At 41.2% G+C, this 21,958-nt stretch overlaps 1 protein-coding gene across 2 annotated transcripts in view; it reads right to left on the reverse strand.

The window, feature by feature from the left end:
- The window catches only part of CUL5 (cullin 5), a 126,774-nt gene extending 109,579 nt beyond the window's left edge, over positions 1 to 17,195 (reverse strand). Inside the window, exon 1 of one of the 2 annotated variants that reach the window (XM_018059842.1) lies at positions 16,645 to 17,195. In XM_018059842.1, coding sequence (XP_017915331.1) covers positions 16,645 to 17,016 — 372 coding nt within the window. In that variant the 5' untranslated portion in view covers positions 17,017 to 17,195. Of the gene's footprint in view, positions 1 to 16,334 lie in introns of both variants that reach the window. The other variant, XM_005689418.3, reaches the window with a different exon arrangement.

A 21,958-nucleotide genomic window follows, 5' to 3' on the forward strand; every position in this document is an offset into this window, starting at 1 on the left:
CGTGTCTGACCCTCAGCGACCCCATGGACTGCAGCTTTCCAGGCTACTCCGTCCATGGGATTTTCCAGGCAAGAGTACTGGAGTGGGTTGCCATTGCCTTTTCCGATTAATACGCAAAGACACCTTCAAACTACAAACTCTGATTTATGAATGTTTCCAATGGCTAACTAAAGGCTGCCTCACCTTTACTGATGTGCTACAAGTCTATTCTGCTTTAATTCTTTCATTACACTCAGAATAGCTATTAAGTGTAGGATTCTCTCACGTACTGGCTCTTTTACACCAACAGGATTTCAACATTTGCCAAAACCCAGTCCCTCTATCCTTCTTTTCTTACAACACAACTAATTCCCTCAGAATTCACTCTTCTTCTCAAACACACAGATGGGTCATGGAGAAGCCGATGGGGGATAACTAGAAGAATTTTCCAGGCAGAGAAAGCAACCATTGCAAAGATCCCACAGTAGAAGCATGTCTGATATATTCAAGGTATAGAAAAGTAAGGACAGAGGAGAGAGTGGACGAGGTCAGAGAAGCAACACAGAGCTGGATCTTATAGGGTCTTGAAGGCCACTGTAAAAAGTTTGGCTTCTTTTGTAAGTGAGATGGGGAACCATTAAAGATTCGGAGCAAGAAGTGACATGAATTGATTTATAGTTTTAAATCTCCTGATTGCTATGTTGAGAATACATTATAAGGGGCAAGTGTTACAGCTGTGTATAGGAGGCAAAGTTAGAAATATCAGTGATACAGACCAGGGTGGCAGCAAGGGAGGTGGGGAGTAGCAGTTAAATTTGTATATGTTTTAAAGGTAGTGCTAACAAGATTTCCTGACCACAGGTATCCGAGATGAGAGAAAGAAATAAAGCATGACTCAGGTTTTTGCCTGATAAATTTGTATACTGGGACCCACAAAATGGGAGGCCACCCTATCGGCCCAGACCACATCAAAAATCTAAACCTAAATCAGCCTGCACATATGGTAAACATCGCATAGTCAAGAAAATATAATACCAATCACAATCCTTCAACACAGCTTTATCTAGCTAACCTTATCTTAAAAAAAAGCACCAGCTTACCTCAAAATGGAGAAGGAAATGGCAACCCACTCCAGTATTCTTGTCTAGAGAATCCCATGGACAGAGGAGCCTGGCAGGAACAGGGTCGCAAAGTCGGACATGACTGAGCGACTTCACTTTTCACTTTCACTTACCTCAAAATGAAATCCCTGACTGCCTTGTTTCTGTATTGCCTCTTCTAACGTTATATAAAACTTGCTCCTCCATAAAAATCCTTGAGTAAGAGTACTCCACTGCTTGTTAGGAACTCTACTATTCTAATCCACTGATTATTTTCCTTTGACTGAAGGACATCAAACTCTTTAGTAAACTGTTTTAGTTTTGTGATTTGATGTGTCCAAGAAGTATGGCATTGCCATCAACTGAAATGGAAAAGACTGCAGATATAACAGGCTTAAGAAGGAAAGCTCAGGAGTTCAGTTACATTTGACATGTCTATCAAACGTCTTTTGAAGATGTTGACTAGGCAGCTTAATAAGTAAATCTAGAATTTAAAAGAAAGATCAGACCAGCAAATAAAATTGAAAGTCATCACAGTACATTTAAAAGCAGAAAGTTTTTAAAATTTGCTACTCGATGAGATCACAAAGGGAGTAAATATAAAGAATCAGGCCTAAGTCCTTATGTACTTAATACTAAGAGTTAAGAAGAGTAAGAACTAGGAAAGGAAAAAGAAAGCAACAAGAGAGGTGGCAAGAAAATAAAGAGGGTAGTATTCTGTAAACTGACTTTTTATTGTTCAGTCACTAAGCTGTGTCTGACTGTTTGCGATCACATGGACTGCAGCATGCCAGGCTCCTCTGTCCTTTACTATCTCCCTGAGTTTGCTCAAATTCATGTCCATTGAGTCAGTGATGCTACATAACCATCTCATCCTCTGCCGCCCCCTTCACCTTTTGCTTTCAATCTTTCCCAGCATCATGGTCTTTTCCAATGAGTCGGCTCTTTGCAGCAGGTGGCCAAACTACTGGAGCTTCAGCTTCAGCAACAGTCTTCCAATGAATATTCAGGGCTGGTTTCCTTTAGGATTGACAGTTTTGATCTCCTTGCAGTCCAAGGAACTCTCAAGACTTTTCCAGCACCACAATTTGAAAGATGGGGGAGGTGCCAAAGGTTTGACAGGAAAGATATGAAATAGACATCTAGGAAAGTGGAAGAATAAATGACTATGGAAGCGTAGTGTGATTGGGCTCTATTATAGTTTGTGGTTATGAATTTAAAGTGAAAGTAGCAGATGTGGATCTTTTTCTCCTGCAACATTCAACTGCATAGAAGCTGGCACTGAAAGGTGAAGAGACGGATTGAACCCGGGTGTGGTTTCCCCAGTGAAACAGGAGAGAAGCAAAGGGGTCAAAGTGTATTTCGGGGAGTGATTATAATTACTGAATGAAAAACTTAGGCTGGGAAGGTAAGGGGAAGAGAAAGGACAAGATGATGAAAGACAGAGACCTGTGCTTCCAACCAGGATGCAATAACAATTGCCAGACTTCCCCTCCTGCCTAAACGACTGGAAAGCCAAAGGGCAGTACAGGACAGTATTTCCTGAAAAGGTACACAAATGGGGGTGAGCCTTACAAATGCCCAAGTATGCTACCTATGAGTAGAGTTATCAGGACTGAGCATAACCAGAGGGAACCCAAATAGCCTGGTGGTTTTACTAAGATTAGGAGACAGAGTTCAGAGTTTTGGGAGGCCAAAGTGATGAAAATATGTGGCACAGAGTATCAGAAAAAGGAACTGTACAAGCAGGGAGCTCTGGAGATGTGCAGAGGAGTCCCTTCAAGCCTCTGACTATTAAATATTGACCCATACATGTAAGTGAGAAAATTATCGGAACCTGGGGAAACAACTGTTTGAAAGAAACAGAACAATCGCCAGAGTCCACACAGGCCTAGTAATGGGTCACATTTCCACCAGCCAGAGAGGAGACACTCCTTAACATGCCAGGTATCCAGCAGTCTTCAGAAAAGTACTGCATCTATAATGATACCAACGTACCCCTACCTTCAGTGTTGTTCAGACCCACTCTAACAAAACTCAGTAAAAGCAAGCTTTAGAAAGATCAAACTGATTTCAAGTAACTTAACTTTGTCATAGCCAAATCTAAAAATATTTAAAGGAAATTTTAAAACTCCAGTTCCTAAAACATAAAGCTCACAATGTCTGAAATCCAATGAAAAATAATTAAGCAGGTCAATGTCATGTGGCAGCCCGGATGGGAGGGGAGTTTAGGGGGGCGATGGATACATGTATACATATGGCCGAGTCCCTTTGCTGCTGTAACTGTCTCAACATCATTAACTGGCTATCCATGGACTGTAGCCTACCAGGCTCCCCTGTCCATGGGATTTCCCAGGCAAGAATACTGGAGTGGGTTGCCATTTCTTCCTCCAGGGGATCTTCCCAACTCAGGGACTGAACCTACATCTCCTGTTTCTCCTGCACTGGCAGGCGACTCTACCACTGAGCCACCGACTCCGATATAAAAAAAAAAAGTTTAAAAAAAATGATCAAGCAGACAAAGAGGCAGGGAAATATAAACCCACGATCAGGAGAAAAACCAAACCACAGAACCTGATCCAGAAATGACGTGGATGACAGTTTTAGCAGACAGTAACGTTAAACCAGCTATTATACATCTACTCCACACATTTACAAGAAGATAGTAGAAAGCGTAAACATCACAGAAACAAAAGATGTTTTCAAACAAGTATCAGGGAAGATAAATTAGGAATCTGGGATTAATATATACATACTTACTATAAATAAAACAGATACCAACAAGGACCTACTTTATAGTACAAGGAATTATACTGAATATTTTGTAACCTATAAGGGAAAAGAATCTGAAAAAGAATGTGTGTGTGTCTGTGAATAACTGAATCACCTGTAACTAAAGCAACATGGTAAACCAACTATACTTCAATAAATAAATAAAATTTAAAATGAAAAGAATATCAGTGAGCAGTGAGACAACCTCAAATGACCTCACCTACATATAACCAGAATCTTGGGGTACAGAGAATATTTGAAGAAACAAAAGCCAAAATGTTTCCTAATTTGGTGAAAACTATAAACCCACAGACTTAAGACATTAAACGATAAGTACAATCAGTGAGTTGGAGACTCTAGTGGAGCTGAATTATCAGAATAGGAGCACTAGACTGAGTTAGAAAAACAGAAGAAGGTAAGAGTACGTACGATGCTTGAAACTAATGAAAAAAATTTCCCTGTTGGTCCAGTAGCCAAGACCCCATACTCCCAATTGCAGGGGCCTGGGCTTGATCGCTGCTCAGGGATCTAGATCCCTCATGCCACAACTAAGACCTGGCACAACCAAATAAATTAAAAAAACAAATATAAGGCATATGGCTATACAAGCCAATAAATCTTGTATTTGTGATAAATGTGGTACAAAAGAGTGTTTCCTTTTACCTTCAAATAGTCTCCTTTACATTTCCACGGGTAGCTCAAATATTTAAGATCTGTGGAAAAAAATGAGTTCAGCTATTTTTAGCCTCTATCATTTAACTTCAATGTAGATCACTCTCATCACTGTGATTTTACTTTAAATATCTGATTGCTAATCATGTGTCAGATTCTGAATACTTACAAATATTAATTCATTTAATTGTTACAACTACCCTATGTGTTAGGTGACACTTAGAGGTGAGAAAACTACACAATTCAACCTGAGATTGGGTTAGATCACTTCCCTCAGGTTACAAGCACTAAATGCAGAGCAAGGGGTCAAGTCCAAGCAGTTTAGTCCTGTCACATTCTTAAACACTCCCTGGATCCTTCCTGGAAGAGGACTGGTGGGACTTCTAAACTATGGACCAGCTTCAGCCCTTGGCTTCATCTCATCAGGCTTATAAATTTAAGGGAAAAAAATCTATGATTATAAAAATTTAGTAGCAATTATCTAGAAGTGACAAAGTGAAAGCATCAATAGATAGAAGACATATTTCTCTTTAAACCTGGTGGAGGAGTAGGACAGTATTTTCCAAAAAGTTTTAAATTTTTTTTCCACTGAAATGAAAAACTTCACCTTATGCTTCCCTTTAAAACTTTTACATTTCTTTTGACCCATAAATAGGGAGTCAAAAAAAAGAAAAAAGGCTTTTAGGTTTTCTTTAAAGGCAAAAAAAAAATGTTTACACAAATTCTGATGATGCCTGTATTTTTTAAAACCCAAACAACTAATTTTAAGGAGGAAAAAATAACTACTAATGAAAGAGTTTGAACTCATTGGGGTTCTTTATCATTTATTATTACACTTAATTCATTCAACAAACATCTGAGTGCTTACTGTAGAAGAATTATGCTAGTCACTGGGACACACAAATGAAAGGTTCTCAAGTAATTCACTTGCTAGTACAGTGTCTCTGACCTTAATGAATGGCTGGTGGGATCACTGATCACAGAAGACATGGCAGGAGAATAATGCATTTGAGTTGGAAGGTTTGTAAGTGGCGATGCATTTTGGATGTTGTCCAATAAAAGCAAATGCTAAAGTTATAACTCCTCATGTTCTTTTTTTCTGTGTTCTCCCTTCTTTATTTTAAATAAGATAAAAGCTTATCTATTACTGAACTGCTTTTTACTTAAGATCTCTCTCTGAGGGCTAAGGAGGGAAAAAAATCAGTGTAAAGTTTCTCACAATTAGAAGACAGAGAATAAAAACACTAAAATAAAGATGAAAAATAAAACAGGCGAGCAAAGGTTCAGCTCCGTTTCGCGGCTCTAATCAGTACAAAGAATCAGGATCTCTTAATACAGCATGTTGGCTGCCCAGACTCAAATTAAATACATTCAGCTTTATCTGAAAAATACTGCCGAGTAGAATAATCAGTTCTAAAACAGACTGACAATGAAGTTCCACAATCTCATATTTATAGCCCTGTTGTTTGTTTCAAACAAACAAGCAAGCATCAGAAAATAAATTACAGAAAAAATAAGTTTTTGTAATGCCCTGTAGTGGGTGGAGGTGTTACAGGTCAGAAATGAAAGATGCTTTAAAGACCTGTCTAGAATATATCATTGCTTTAAAAATCTGCACACCTCCCACTGAAATTCACAACTGCTTTTTCAAGCAATGAGTTCAACTACAATCCCATGTTATTTAATTCCAACAAAGAGTAGATGTGTAACTGCTTATACACAAATATAAAATTTGTATCATGCTAAAAAGTAGGAGTGCTTCAGTAAACACAAGAAAAAAAGAAAACCCGCTGGCTTGCAAAATGTTTTAAAAGTAACAGTCATTTAAAAAAATCTAGTTGGCTATGCGAGGTTTTCAGTCGCGGCACACAGGATCTTCCATCTTCGTTGTGGCATTCAGGTTCCTTAGCTGTAGCATGCGAACTCTTAGCTGCAGCATACGGGAATTAGTTCGCTAACCAGGGACTGATTTCAAGCCCCCTGTACTGGGAGCACAGTCTTAGTCACTGGATCACCAGGGAAGTCCCAACAGAGTCATTTTTAAATTACTCACTTACTTTCCAATAAAATAATCCAAACACTGACCTATTAGTTTGCCCTGAAAATGTCCAAAAATCCTAATACAACATATAAGACAAAACATACATACCCCTACCAAATTGTGCAAACAATATCACAACAATATTTTATAATGATGTCAAATGTTACATATTTAGAAGGAAACAAAGAATGTAATTATTATTGCTATAGGTCTTCTTGCTACATCTTCATGGATGACAAAAATATAAGAAAAGTTAAGGAGAAGTTGTAAGCAAGGCAAGACAAGAAATAACAGTCACACAACTGATAGCAATTATTTTTTGTCACCTGTATTCTTTCACGCCTATAACATTTTTACCACAATACAAGGAGCTTAGTTGTTTAATGTTTGTATTTGTTCCCTCTTTGAAGTTCCTAGTTTAGAATTCCTCGGCGGTCCAGTGGTTAGGACTCGCTGCTTCCACTGTAAAAGGCCATGGATTTGATCCCAGGTCAGGAAACTAAGATCCTGTATGTCACACAGTGTGGCCAAAAAAAAGTTCCCAGTTTATTGAATGTGGATTATATCCAATGATGGCCTTCTAATAACTTTCAAAAGGAAACAAATCTGTATATTTTAGGGTTTTTGTGTAAATTATGAGGCTAGCTATTTGAATGTGTGGGTTCCCATAACATTTACAAGCCACTATTGCTCTCAGTTATGCGATCTGAAACCACACCACATTTGCAATCCCCATTAACCAAAAGAACCACAAAACTACAGTACGTATTTGAATACTAGCAATTCTCACTATGTTCCAGCCACATCACCCTTTTAAAGATGTTACTCAAATATGCCAAGCTCACCACCACGCCTCAGACCTTTGCCTAGAAAGCAGATCATTCAGGTCTCGGGGTCAGTGTCACCTCAGAGAGGCCTTCTCAAGCCACCCGAAGGAAAACGCCCTTCCCTTTTCCTTTCTGCAAATCCAGAGCCAAGATCTAAAGCCAGTAAAACAGCTACTTTGATTAGTTGTGAGAATGAAATTTTAATTCAGACTAAACAGTACTTTTTTTTTTTGACCACATTACTTGTCTTATGGGATCTTAGTTCTCTGACCAGGTGTCAAACCCAGCACTGCTCCCCACCCCGGCCCTGCCCACAGTGGAAGCACAGGGTTCTAACCACTGGACCACCAGGGAATTCTCTAAGCAGTACTTGGAAAAAAAAAAAAAAAAAAAACCAGAAAGCTCTGGGATCTGGCTGAAATGTCATCAAATAGCAGGGAAGAACAATTCAATAGAACGTAACTGAAAGCTATACTTACAGGAAAAATGACTTTCTGTTGTAAATAAGGAAGCAAAATAGTGGCACCATCTTCTGAGCACTCTTGATTATACTGTTTTTATCACAGACCTCATTACTATAAAAACCATCCAAAGTGTTACTTATTCCTTTAGTGTCAGTATTTAAACATTATAAATATAAGCTCCAAAGAACTTGGGACCTTGTCTATCATATTCACTACTGTGTTACTGACACTGAAAATAGAATCCAACAGAGAGGGGATACTAATGTATTTGTGGAATGAACAGGCCAGTTAAACGGATCAAATATCCTTGATATTACCTTTATGTACTCCAAGTATAATGCCCGATGTTTTAACCTGAGCTGTAACTTGTTCCTTTACAGAGCCTATCAGGCACCAGTCACAACCACAACTGGGCACTGTTTTCTCTTTGGCTCTGTCCTTTCATTCTTTCTGGAGTTATTTCTCCACTCTTCTCCAGTAGCATATGGGCACCTATCCACCTGGGGAGTTCATTTTTCAGTGCTATATCTTTTTGCTTTTTCATACCGTTCATGGGTTTTTCAAGGCAAGAATACTGAAGTGGTTTGCCATTCCCTTCTCCAGTGGACTATGTTTTGTCAGAACTCTGACTACGCCAAAGCCTTTGACTGTGTAGAACACAACAAACTATGGAAAATTCTTAAAGAGATGGGAATACCAGACCACCTTACCCGCCTCCTGAGAAATCTGTATGCAGGTCAAGAAGCAACAGTTAGAACCAGACATGGAACAATGGATTGGTTCCAAATTGCGAACGGAATTTGGACAAGGAATAGGCTGTATATCATCACCCTGCTTATTTAACTTATATGTAGAGTACATCATGAGAAACGCTAGACTGGAAGAAACACAAGCTGGAATCAAGATTGCTGGGAGAAATATAAATAACTTCAGATATACAGATGATACCACCCTTACGGAAGAAAGTGAAGAGTAAATAAAGAGCCTCTTGATGAAAGTGAAAGAGGAGAGTGAAAAAAACTGGCTTAAAACTCAACATTCAGAAAACTAAGATCATGGCATCCAGTCCCATCATTTCATGGCATCCAGTCCCATCATTTCATGGCAAATAGATGGGGAAACGATGGAAACAGGGACAGATTTTATCTTCTTGGGCTCCAACATCACTGCAGATGGTGACTGCAGCCATGAAATTAAAATATGCTCGCTCCTTAGAAGAAAAGTTAGACAAAATATGCTAGACAGCATATTAAAATGCAGCATATTAAAAAGCAGAGCCAGAACTGATGCATTGGAAAAGACCCTGATGCTGGGAAAAATTGAAGGCAGGAGTAGAAGGGGATGACTGAGGATGAGATGGTTTGGATGGCATCACTAACTCAATGGACATGGGTCTGAGCAAATTCACAGAGATGGTAATGGGAAGCCTCGAGTGCTGCAGGCCATGGGGTCACAAAGAGTCAGACAAGAACTGAAGTGAACAGAACTGATTAGGCATGAACTTACCGTATACACTACACCAAGGCAGGAGCCGTGACTTTCTATAATATAACTAGATTCATTAGGACCCTTGCAAAATACCTAATAAGAAACACCTGTCTTTGTCTCACTTTTCTCTGTCCACCAGCTGGATGCCTAACATCCTCTTGAAATTTCACTGCAACCTAAAATTCCCCTCTTCTAATCCATTGATAAATGATGGATCTCTCACAGGTTATCTTAAACTGTCATTTCCCGTGAGTAGCTTTAAGTAATATATCACCTCCAGATTATGGTAACTGCTCACTCACTTATTTTCACAAAACATGAAAGATTTTCACACTTATAATCAGTTTTATAGTAAGTATCACATATAATACGATTTAGTCTTCTATTCCCACTCCCACCCCTACCCTTGGCCAATATATGCACCCTTGAATTGGTTTTCTCCCTCAGCTGTGAGTGTCAAATGTAACCAGGTCTCTAGGTCAGGCCACTGGAGTGAAGGACAGTAGCCCTAAGGATCACATTCCCCTTAGATGCTCATTCAAAAGGGCAATTTCCATCAACCCAATGAAAAGTTAGATTCTAAATAAGGCTCTTGTTTATGTTTAAATAGACATTAAAAAATAATTCCAGTTGTGTATCTTAATCACATTCACTGACATTATTCAAATCTGGGTATCACACTCATATTCTTTGCCAAGCATGTTCTACCAGTTTCCCCTGATCATCACCAACAAAAGGTCTACCTTTCTTCAAAATCCAGTTCCAATGCTTTCTAAATAAAACTTTTCTTGACCATCACTCCAGAAGTGATCCCCTCTGTCTATGAGAGACCAATCCAACACATAGTAACACTTCTAAAGTTCTTGCCTTAACACCTTTAATATCTGGTTAATTCCCTAAGATCATGGACATTGTTTTCCATTATCTTTATATCCTGGTGCCTTGCACATGAGTCTATAAAATTATTTTAATAAAAATTAATTCTATACACACTTTGAACCACTCCTTTGTATTTCCATTTTCTTTCCTCTCAAAGAGTAAAACAGTTTCCACTGAGAAAAGTTGTGCTTCACATTTCACTTGTAAGTTTGGACTGTCTTGTGGGCTGTTTTTACACTTCTACTCCTTTTTCTCCCCTTCTCTCTAGATCTAATTAGAAGGAAATAAAGCCAGAAATTCCTCCCTTTAAGCAACCAACGCTCATTTACTGAGCATCTACAATGCATGGATACTGCACTGGACTTCTCTTTTCAGTCAACTATCACTCACTTATGGAGCACCTACCATGAGTAAGTTGGCTTAAAGCTTAACATTCAGAAAATTAAGACCATGGCATCCGGTCCCATCACTTCCTGGCAAATAGATGAGGAAACAGGGGAAGACTTTATTTTTCTGGGCTCCAAAATCACTGCAGATGGTGACTGCAGCCATGAAATTAAAAGACGCTTACTCCTTGGAAGGAAAGTTATGACCAACCTAGGCAGCATATTATAAAGCAGAGACATTACTTTGTCAACAAAGGTCAAGGCTATGGTTTTTCCACTGGTCATGTTTGGATGTTAGAGTTGGACTATAAAGAAAGCTGCTGCTGCTACTGCTGCTAAGTCACTTCAGTCATGTCCGACTCTGTGCAACCCCATAGACGGCAGCCCACCAGGCTCCCCCATCCCTGGGATTCTCCAGGCAAGAACACTGGAGTGGGTTGCCATTTTCTTCTCCAATGCATGAAAGTGAAGTGAAAGTGAAGTCGCTCAGTCGTGTCCGACCCTCAGCGACCCCATGGGCCGCAGCCCACCAGGTTCCTCCATCCATGGGATTTTCCAGGCAACAGTACTGGAGTGCGATGCCATTGCCTTCTCCTAAAGAAAGCTGAGCGCCAAAGAATTGATGCTTTTGAACTATGGTGTTGGAAAAGACTCTTGAGAGTCCCTGGGACTGCAAGGAGATCCAACCAGTCCATCCTAAAGGAAATCAGTCCTGAATATTCATTGGAAGGACTGATTCTGAAGCTGAAACTCCAATACTTTGGCCACCTGATGCAAAGAGCTGACTCATCTGAAAAGACCCTGAGGCTGGGAAAGATTGAAGGTGAGAGGAGGAAGGGACGACAAAGGATGAGATGGTTGGATGGCATCGCCGACTCAATGGACATGAGTTTGAGTAAACTCCGGGTGTGGTGATAGACAGGGAGGCCTGGTGTGCTGCAGTCCATGGAGTCGCAAAGAGTCAGACACAACTGAACTGAAATGAACCATGAATAATCACCACATTAAATGGTTAAAGCATCAACAAATTATAAAGTCCCTAAACTAATAGTGCTTACAATCCAGAAAGGGAGTTAAGATACACAAACAGATCCTGTAACTAACATAAAAGGCAAACCGTAAGTGCTTGAAGATACTGATGCAGCGCTATGGTCGTGCAGAGTAGGCAACAACTAATTCCAAATGAGAGCTTTCAGAAAAAAGGAGCTATCTGGGCTGAGTCTTGATGACCTAAATAGGATTTTAACAGGTTGGGGGGTGGGGGGTGGATATTCCTAACACAAGAAACAGCAAACATAAAAAGTCTTGAAGACTCTGGTACAATAATAAACCAAAAAGTAACCAGCAAGGAGGGAGGGAAGGAATGTATGTGTATGTGTGTGCGCCTATAAGCTCATGCACATGTGGGAGGAAGGGGGAGGGAGGGGAAGGAGAAGGAGAGAGATATTAGGGAGAAGACCTCACTAGAAAGATCTCAAAGAATGTGAACTATCAAAGGTATATGAGCAGGAAACTGATACAGTCAGCACTGTGCTCTGGCCTAGCTCTCAGATCAGAGTTAAGAGATAAAAATAGTGAAATCATGGGAGTTAAGACTTGCAGGGGGGTGGGGAGGGTGGGGAGGAAGGTACAAAAATAGAGAAATGATGGAGATTAAATCCCAAGAAATAATTACATTGGGAAAGGAGAGAAGGGAGGTCGGTGAAAAACACAAGAGAGGTGAGGATAAAGAAGACTGAAACAAAATAACAGGGGACTGGCTGCTAAGTCCTGGTGGGAAAATGTAAGCTGAATAAGAACAAGCAGAAGGAGGCAATGGAGCAGGTGCCTTGGAAAAGAGGAGAACATAAGGGAAACTAGAAAACATTGTGATATTGACCAAGGAAGTTACGGCCACTCAAATGGCTAGATAATGTGCTAAGAACTGAATAGGGTTAGATTCAACAAAAAATATTTGAACGGCTATTTGGAGTAAGATGCATGATGCATGCCCAGTTGCTTCAGTCACTTCCGACTCTTTGTGACCACATGGACTGTAGCCCACCAGGCTCTTCTGTCCATGGGATTGTTCAGGCAATAATATTGGAATGGGTTGCTATTTCCTCCTCCAGGGTATCTTCCCGACGCAGGGACTGAACACAAGGCACTTGTGTCTTCTGCATTGGCAGGCGGATTCTTTACCACTGAGCCACCTGGCAAGCCCATAAAAAGTGAAGTCACTCAGTTGTGTCCAACTCTTTGCAACCCTATGGACAGCAGGCTCCTCTATCCATGGGATTTTCTAAGCAAGAGTATTGTGGGTTGCCATTTCCTTCTCCAGGGAATCTTCCCAACCCAGGGATCGAACCCAGGTCTCCCGCATTGTAGACAGACGCTTTACCGTCTGAGCCACCAGGCAAGCCCATAAGCAACTGGTAACTGCATATGTCAAAATACACAACACAAAATCTTTGTGTATCCGAAAGAGTTCTATTATCCAGCAAAGGTCTACTTGCTTCAGTGAATACATCATTAATACAATCAAATTCCAATATGAAAAAAGGTGGTGGTTTCTATTGCATTAGGTTTTTACTTTTAAGTTTCTTAACGAAGTTCTGAATCATGTTATCTTTCAAAACATATTAGCTATCCCTCCAAACTCTTCATTCACAAATTCAATACACTTAACTTCTTACTGGTACACAGGAAGAGGGCATTATTTTTCAGCAGAACACTAAAGGCCTCCCTTCAGGGTTGATGACATTACTCATCATTCTTCAGATACAGCTGTTTACCCAATAGTCAAATTCTAACTGTATTCTCTTCTAGGCCACACTTCTCAATTTTGACCATCAGTTCAGTTCAGTCACTCAGTCGTGTCTGACTCTTTGCGACCCCATGAACCGAATAAGACATGGTAATTCTGTCAAATATGCTCTGATGAAATCTAACTGCACCATGTCCAAGGCATCTGTGTAGTGAACCAGCCTATTAAACCTGTCAAAAAAGGAAATGAGGCTAACTTGGCCATTCCCTAGCCAGATCTATGACTATTCAAGGTATTACTAAACTTGAATTTATTTACTGATCTATTTATATTTTAATTGAAGTACAGCTGATTTACAATGCTGTTAATTTCTGCTTTATAGCAAAGTGATTCAGTTATACACACACACATAAATATATACAATCTTTCCAATGTTCTTTTTCACTGTGGTTTATCACAGGATATTAAATATAGTTCCTTGTGCTATATAATAAGTAGCACCTTGTTGTTTATCCGTTCTATTTTCTATATATACAGTAGTTTGCATCTGCTAATCCCAAACTCCCAGTCCATCCCTTCCCCTCAACCTCCTTTAATTCAAATGACCCTATGAATTCTGGTAAGGGTCTCCCTGCCATTTCTCCAAGACAAACTTCCTACTTTTTCAGTAACTATTTCTAAAGGCATAAATACAAGACAATCCCCGCCATCCCTCCCATCCACACACTTCAATGAGGAGAGAAAAAAAGGAAAAAAAACTTTTCTGACCAATGTAAATAAGGAAACTTTTGGTGATACAGATAAAAGAATCAAATGTCTACTTATAATATCCACTGTTAGTTGTATGTATTTAAAAATCACCTACTACATAAAATATTGAGAAATTCTTTTACCCCCTTTTCAACATCTCATTAAATAATTTCATTGAAAATTTTCCAGTGTATCTGTCATCTTTTCATATTCACTAGAGACTGTGACTTTTACCAGTTTTGTCAAAACATTATCACTTTCCTTTTATTTATAAAAGTTGAGTTACAGAACTGCTCGAATTATGATCTTTTTAACCTAAGTTTTAAGCACCTACTTCTATACATTCAGGTGTTTTCAGTTTATAGGTGGGTGTGTGCTATACATACAGATTCATAATCTCTACAAGGTAACGACTTAAGAGTATTGAATGAAGGAGCTTCAGACTTTTATCTCCTCCAAACAATGCTTTGTAAGGCTTTGTATGGAGTAGAATAAAGTGACTCACTCTTCTCTGAGACACAAATCTGGGAGGAAAAAAGACTTTGCTTTACATCCACATTATCAGTAAGTCAAAAATTCACAATTACTTCTTAAACACATTTCAATTAATAACATACACTATTGGTTATGTAAATACATGGATACATTAACAGGAGTCTTTGCAAGTTAAAGTTTTCTTTCTGAATTAATATATTAGAACTTTGCTATACTGCTATAAAAGAAGTGAGTTACTCAACTCCCATGAACTTGTCTTCTTAGAGAAACAGCAGTAGTAACTGTAGCAATTTATGTATATTGCATGCCAGTTAAGATCCAGTCGCTGTTTTAAGATTATACATATACTAACTCAATCTTCACAAAGTTCCTATGAAGTAAGTGCTATTGATAATTTCACTATATTGATGAGGAAACTCAGGAACGGAGAGAAACTTGCCCAAAGTCATGGAGCAGAAATTCTAAGTAGCAGAAATTAGGTCTAGTTCTAGGTCCCTCCCTCTTTTAAAAGAAGACACGGGGTTGGGTAGGAGGGGAGGGGCGGGGCGGGGTGGTGTATATATGTGTGTTAGTTGCTCAGTCGTGTCACTCTTTGTGACCCTCTGAACTGTAGCCAACCAGGCTCCTCTATCCATGGAATTCTCCAGGCAAGAACACTGGAGTGGGTTGCCATTCCCTTCTCCAAAAGAAGACACACTGCCTCTAAAATTAGTAAAATTAGAGGGACTAATACAGTTAGTATCAGTAGTCTAAAGAAGACAAGAGTGAGGTCACAGTAAGTTTTAATATATTTTCTATTCTCTATCAACACTGTCTGAAGGCCTAATTGACAGGGTTTTTGAGGGAGAAGTAGTTCATCCACTACCCCCATTTCAGTAGTACTTTTAAGGTATAAAGTATTGCCTACTACAAACATACCACAGACGAAACTAGTGTCAGGTCTTCCTCCTCCTCCTCTCAACTTTGTAACTGATGGTAAAGAATCCGCTTCTCTAGGCCTAGATCCCCCTTGATATCCCAAATACATAAAACTAACTTTAACGGTTGTCTTTGATAAGGCAACTTTCCTAAGCCCTAAGATAACGGCAGTGCTTCCACGGTAGTCATCTGGTTGCGTGCTGTAATGGGGTTGAGAAACAGTTTCCTAAGTTAAAAAGGGTAAACGTACGAACTCAAGAAAGGAAGAACAGAAGGGAAGGTGTAGCCCGCAGTTAAGGGAGGGAGTTGGGGCTTCAGGCGCTGCCGTCTGACTTGGAATTCCGCGCAGACAGAATGAGAAGAGAAATTGAGGAGGTGGGGGGGTCCAAGTCATTAAAAGCTGTTAGCAACATTTTCTGGGATTTTCTTTTTCTTTTTTTTTAATGCGTCTCAAGACTCCCGCTTCAGAAGAAACTGAGACCCTAAGAACACTAACTGACCGATCCGTCAGGACGCTGCAGCACCTTTCTTCCGGGGTCCCGAGCCAGCGCTGGCCCCTTGAGACCACTGCCCGCCGTCAGCCCTCGGCCGGGCCTTTCATACACCAGGCAACCGGCACCAGGGACAACCAGGGCCTCTCGACCCCAAGGCCGGAGAATCGCGTTCCACTCCTCGGCGGCTGCCTCCCCGGCTTCCCTTCCGGTAGACAACCCCTGAACACTCCCCCATTTCGCCGCTGAACCAGAACCGAGCCATTCCCCGAGAGCTGAACCCACCGCTCCTGGAGTAGAAATCCAAGACGGACTGAGGGTCTTACCTTTAACAGATTAGACGTCGCCATATTCCTTCAACTTAGACTCTCGCGAGACCGCGCGAGATTTCGTGGAGCTCCGTGCCAGGCCACTACTGCAGGCCCGAGTGTCCCACCTGGGCCGAGGGGCCCCCCGGCCCGCACTGTGGATGTGGTGGGCGCCGGCGTGCACACAGCGCTGACCTCGTCCCTCACTCCCGGAGCTTCCTCGCTCTTCCCTCCCTACATGGTCACCGGGGCCTCCCCGTACGAGAGAGCTCATGCAAACACTCGGGGAGACGGCAGCGGCGAAAGGTGAGAGGGAACAGGAGCCGACCTGAAATCGGAAGAGGAAGCATCGGCTCCACGAGCCTCCCCACTCCTTCAGATGAGCCTCTGTGGTGGCACCCGCAGAGGCCACTGGCAACGAATTTAGCTCGGTTTGGGACCGGCCGCTCTGGTTCGGCGGCCGCGTCACGTGACGCGGCAGGCGGGGCCGCGCTCGGGAGCGAGCGTGGGAGCCTGAAAGCGTCGTGGGCCCAGAACACGCCGCGAGGGCGAGGGTCGCCCTCTGCTGGCAGGAGTATGTGTCTTCCACCGCCGCGTGCTGTGGGGAGGTTACGAAAAAGACATTATCCTGAGTGAAATGCTTGTAATAGCTGTTTTCAAGAACTGGCGCATAGAAGGCCCAAGAAATATTTGTTTGCATGAATCAATGAATCCGTGCACGAACATGTTAACTATTAATATTTTTACTCAAGAGGGCCTGGCCCTGAAATAACCTCTAAGAGGTTGATCAGGTATACCAGCACATCCTATCCTATACCCTAAGACCCCTATGCTTTATCACTTCAGACCTCTGGCCAGATAAAGGGAATATAATTTATATGTAGAACCTACAATATACCTGTGTGTGCTTTTGAACTGTGGTGTTGAAGACTCTTGAGAGTCCCTTGGACTGCAAGGAGATCCAACCAGTCCATTCTAAAGGAGATCAGCCCTGGGTGTTCTTTGGAAGGAATGATGCTAAAGCTGAAACCCCAGTACTTTGGCCACCTCATGTGAAGAGTTGACTCACTGGAAAAGAGGCTGATGCTGGGAGGGATTGGGGGCAGGAGGAAAAGGGGATAACAGAGGATGAGATGGCTGGATGGCCTCACCGACTCGATGGACGTGAGTTTGAGTGAACTCTGGGAGTTGGTGATGGACAGGGAGGCCTGGCGTGCTGCAGTTCACAGGGTCGCAAAGAATAGGACACAACTGAGCGACTGAACTGAATTGAACAATATACATAGTATTGTATTCTACACATTTCCAAATTGTTCATTCATACATAAAATGTGAGAAATTAGTTAGAGCTATAGAGTCCCTTGGACTGCAAGGAGATCCAACCAGTCCATTCTGAAGATCAACCCTGGGATTTCTTTGGAGGGAATGATGCTAAAGCTGAAACTCCAGTACTTTGGCCACCTCATGAGAAGAGTTGACTCATTGGAAAAGACTGTGATGCTGGGAGGGATTGGGGGCAGGAGGAGAAGGGACAACTGAGGATGAGATGGCTGGATGGCATCACGGACTCGATGGATGTGAGTCTGAGTGAACTCAGGGAGTTGGTGATGGACAGGGAGGCCTGGCATGCTGCGATTCATGGGGTCGCAAAGAGTCAGACACGACTGAGCGACTGAACTGAACTGAATAGAGTAAAAGCAGAGAAGAGGGATGCAGTTTTACACAGAGGGATCCAAGTAGGTCTCACTGAGAAGATGGCATTTGAGCAAAAAGACTTGAAAGCGGTGAAGGAGAATGCCAGGACATATTTGGGAGGAGAGCATTCCCAATAGGGGGGAGCACAGGTGGCAAGTTGCCCAGAGTTTCAGAGGAACAGTTAGTTAGAAGGTTAGTGTGTTTAGAGTAGAGAGAGAGAAAGAAGAGCAGAAGGCCTTATCTGGCCTTGTAGACCACAGCAAAGACTGGCTCTTATTCTCAGTGAGATGGGCAATCCTTGCAGGTTTCTGAACAGAGGAGTGGTATGATCAGACTCCCATTTCAACGTGATTGGTCTGACTACTCTGTGGTGAATCCAATGAGAAGGGGATTTAGAAAGCTTTTGTATTTCATTAGATCGACACAATCATGCCACCTAGGTGGCCTACATTTTACAGTGATTTATTAGAGAGTAATCTAGGCATGATTAAACAATGACTACATGGTAGAACAAGGATTCAGAGCCACTAGGCAATGGCACCCCACTCCAACACTCTTGCCTGGAAAATCCCATGGACAGAAGAGCCTGGTGGGCCGCAGTCCATGGGGTCGCTAAGAGTCGAACACGACTGAGCAACTTCACTTTCACTTTTCACTTTCCTGCATTGGAGAAGGAAATGGCAACTCACTCCAGTGTTCTTGCCTGGAGAATCCCAGGGACGGGGGAGCCTCATGGGCTGCCGTCTATGGGGTCGCACAGAGTCAGACACGACTGAAGCGACTTAGCAGCAGCAGCAGCAGCAGGCCTGTAATGTCCTGTCAACATGGAGATGACTCTTAGAGATCATCTTTGTTCTACAGATGAGAAAATGGAAACTTCTTTCTGGTCAAGGTCACAACTGGGTGGGGCAAAAAGTCTGGTCCAGAATAAACTTTGTATAATTATGGATCCCTTTTCCAGTGACACTGGGTTGTCTTCAACCCCAGTCCAACTCTACTGCTTTATTTGAAAACTGTAAGTTGATTAATTTATAACTATGTACCATTAAGAACAACAAACTGTAACAGTTTTGTTCATAAATTAATGACCCTTCTTAAAGAATTCATTATTAAGTAATTAAGTATCTAAATGCCTGTTCAAGTGTCTTGTTATGTACTAAGCACTGGAAATCTAGGATTAAATGAGACAGATAAGACCTCTGTCCTCTTGGAGCTTATAGTCTAATAAGGGAGCTCGATATTAAGCATAGTTACACGAATCAAATGTTGCTGAAATGGAGTTGTGATAAATACCACAAGGGTAAAATACAATGTGCAGTTCCGAGCATATAGTTTGGAAAGGACTACTATCCTGTACTATTCCTACGATCGCACTCTGAACCTTATGACTACTTCTGAATTTTCAGTTTCAAATATTCCACTGTCTAACAAGACATTCCTTTCTCCAAACTTGCTTGCTCTGGCAACCCCACTGACCTCAAATGAGTTCTTCGTTCCATTGACCCCACTACTTCCTTGTTCTCTATCATTCCCTCCTTTTTCACTTTCTTCCTCACCCACTTTAGCTTCTGTAAACCATCATTATTAAAACATTTAAATATTTTATTTATTTAAAGATAGAGAACACAATCATATAACATAAGATTCAGAAGGTACTAAAAGGAATACAGTTAAAAGTAAGCCTCTTTCCCTTTCCTAGGGTATTGTTCTATATTGTGGTAGGTATTTGGTTTATTCAGGTGTATTGTTATTGTGTTGTTTAAGCACTAAGCCATGTTCGACTCTTTGTGACCCCACAGTCTGTAGCCTGTTAGGCTCCTCTGTCCATGGGATTTCCCAGGCAAGAATACTGGAGTGGACTGCCACTTCCTTCTCCAGGAGATCTTCCCAACTCAGGGATCAAACCCATGTCTCCTGCTTGGCAGGCAGATTTTTACCACTGTTTATTTGTCAAAACCCAGCCAGTGTACCATTAAGATTTTTGCATCTCATTCAAAAGAAAAAGCAGAAACAACAATTGAGTTTAGTTAATGATATTCAGACTGAAGAATTTGGGGATAACTGAAGTTATGTTTACCATTTGCTTTGAAATGTATCAAAAAATAAGATGGATTGATGGTTGCATAGAAAAGTTGACAAAGCAATTATAGCAAAAAATGTTAATGGCAGAATCTGGGATGGATTAACTAGTGTCCTCTATGTAAAATCTTTCAGTTTGTCTATATGTTTAACATTTTTCATAATTAAATGTTGTGGGAAATTTTTTTAATAGACCTCCCTTCCTCCACAGTCCCTCAAGCAACCATTGTCCCTTACTCAGAAATAACAATTATAAATTTCTTGTGAATCCCTAGGACATTTGCTGCATGTATTTCTTTTCTCTTCCCACAAACAATGGCATAGCACTTATACACTTAACATCTTTTTTCCCACTCAGCTGTATGATATAAATCTGAAAAATATATTTGTGTTTATTTTTTCACACTTCCTTATAGAAATCCAAGCAAGACTGGCAGACCATAAAGCACCTGTTACTACCAAGAAGTTTGGGATTGTTACTTCCAGAATAGGCTCTTGAAGTCTATTTTTAGCACAATAATAAATTCAAAGCTTTGCATTTGTAAGAAGAAAAATCTTTGTACATATAAAGGTGGTGTATGAACCTTAATCAGTAAACTCTTAGTTAAGGACTTCCCTGGTGGTCCAGTGGTTGAGTCCACCTTCCAGTGCAGATAATGTGGGTTCAATCCCTAGTTGGGGAACTAAGATCGCACATGCTGCCTGGCAACTAAGCCCTCATGCTGCACCTGCTGAGTGCACTTGCTTTGGAGCTCACGAGCCACAACTAGAGAGAGGCTCTCATGCCACAAAGAAGATCCTGCATGCCACAACTAGGATCCAACACAACCAAAAATATATAAATAATTTAAAAAAAAACTATTAATAACTGGTAAAACGCTAGATGGAGCATCAAGGGTTTTCAAGATTTTGGAGGGGGAGAGGGAGGAAGATAGCTACTGGGGCTTCCTAGACCTCTGGGTACTACATGGAGAAAAAGAAGAGTTCACCCCAAAAAACTGTATGACCACTTGGAACCAGGAAGACCCACAAAGCCAACCTAAGGCCAACTGTAAGCCTAACAGTAACTGGAATCTAACTGTATTCCTATATCAATTTCTATCCTTATTCCTAAACCAGAAACTCCTTCTTTGCTGTGCCAGAGGATGCCACACATTGCCAGTGTGAACAGGTGTATTAGTTGTCTTTGTTGGGAGAGAATATTCCAGAGGCAGCTGCCTTCTCCATATTGCCTGTTGGCAATCACCTGTACCTTAAGTCTGCTCAGCCCACAGGACTACTTTGTTTGGATGACTTCCTCTTCCATGGCCCCAAACATTCCTAAGCTCCATTCCTATTTTCAGAAAGTGGGGCCCTGGACAAGATGCCTAGCTGGAGAATGGAGAGGTAAGGAAATGAAATCCCTACTAGCAACTTATAAAACTGAAGAGAACCATCCTAAGATTTTCACCCATGTGACAATGGTCAGGAGTGAAATTCCCACAGTCTAATTTATACATGTTAAATAATCACTTTCTTAAAAATATCTGCAACAGCCTAGTCCCTTTTCTCCTCTGTCATCCGTAAGAAGTAAAAACAGAACCTTTCAATAAATCCTGTCTATCTTCTTCATGCCTACACCCAAGTAGCTGAACATTACTAGAGAAAGCTCAAAACTTAGTTGAGTGATTTTACTTTAGACTCAAACTTCAGAGCTCAGATGGGAACTTAACACTACTCAACAATCCTCTCCTATTTTTCTCTAGTGGGCTTGCTCTTCCATTCCATTTCCTAGTAGGCCTACTTCATTTTATAAGCACTTACTCCCCTTCTTCCTCCACAGTGAATTACCTCCATCTCTACTTCATTGCAAATATGAATGGCATCTT

The sequence above is a fragment of the Capra hircus genome, chromosome 15 (assembly GCF_001704415.2).
Source record: "Capra hircus breed San Clemente chromosome 15, ASM170441v1, whole genome shotgun sequence".
NCBI classification, from domain to species: Eukaryota; Metazoa; Chordata; class Mammalia; order Artiodactyla; family Bovidae; genus Capra; species Capra hircus.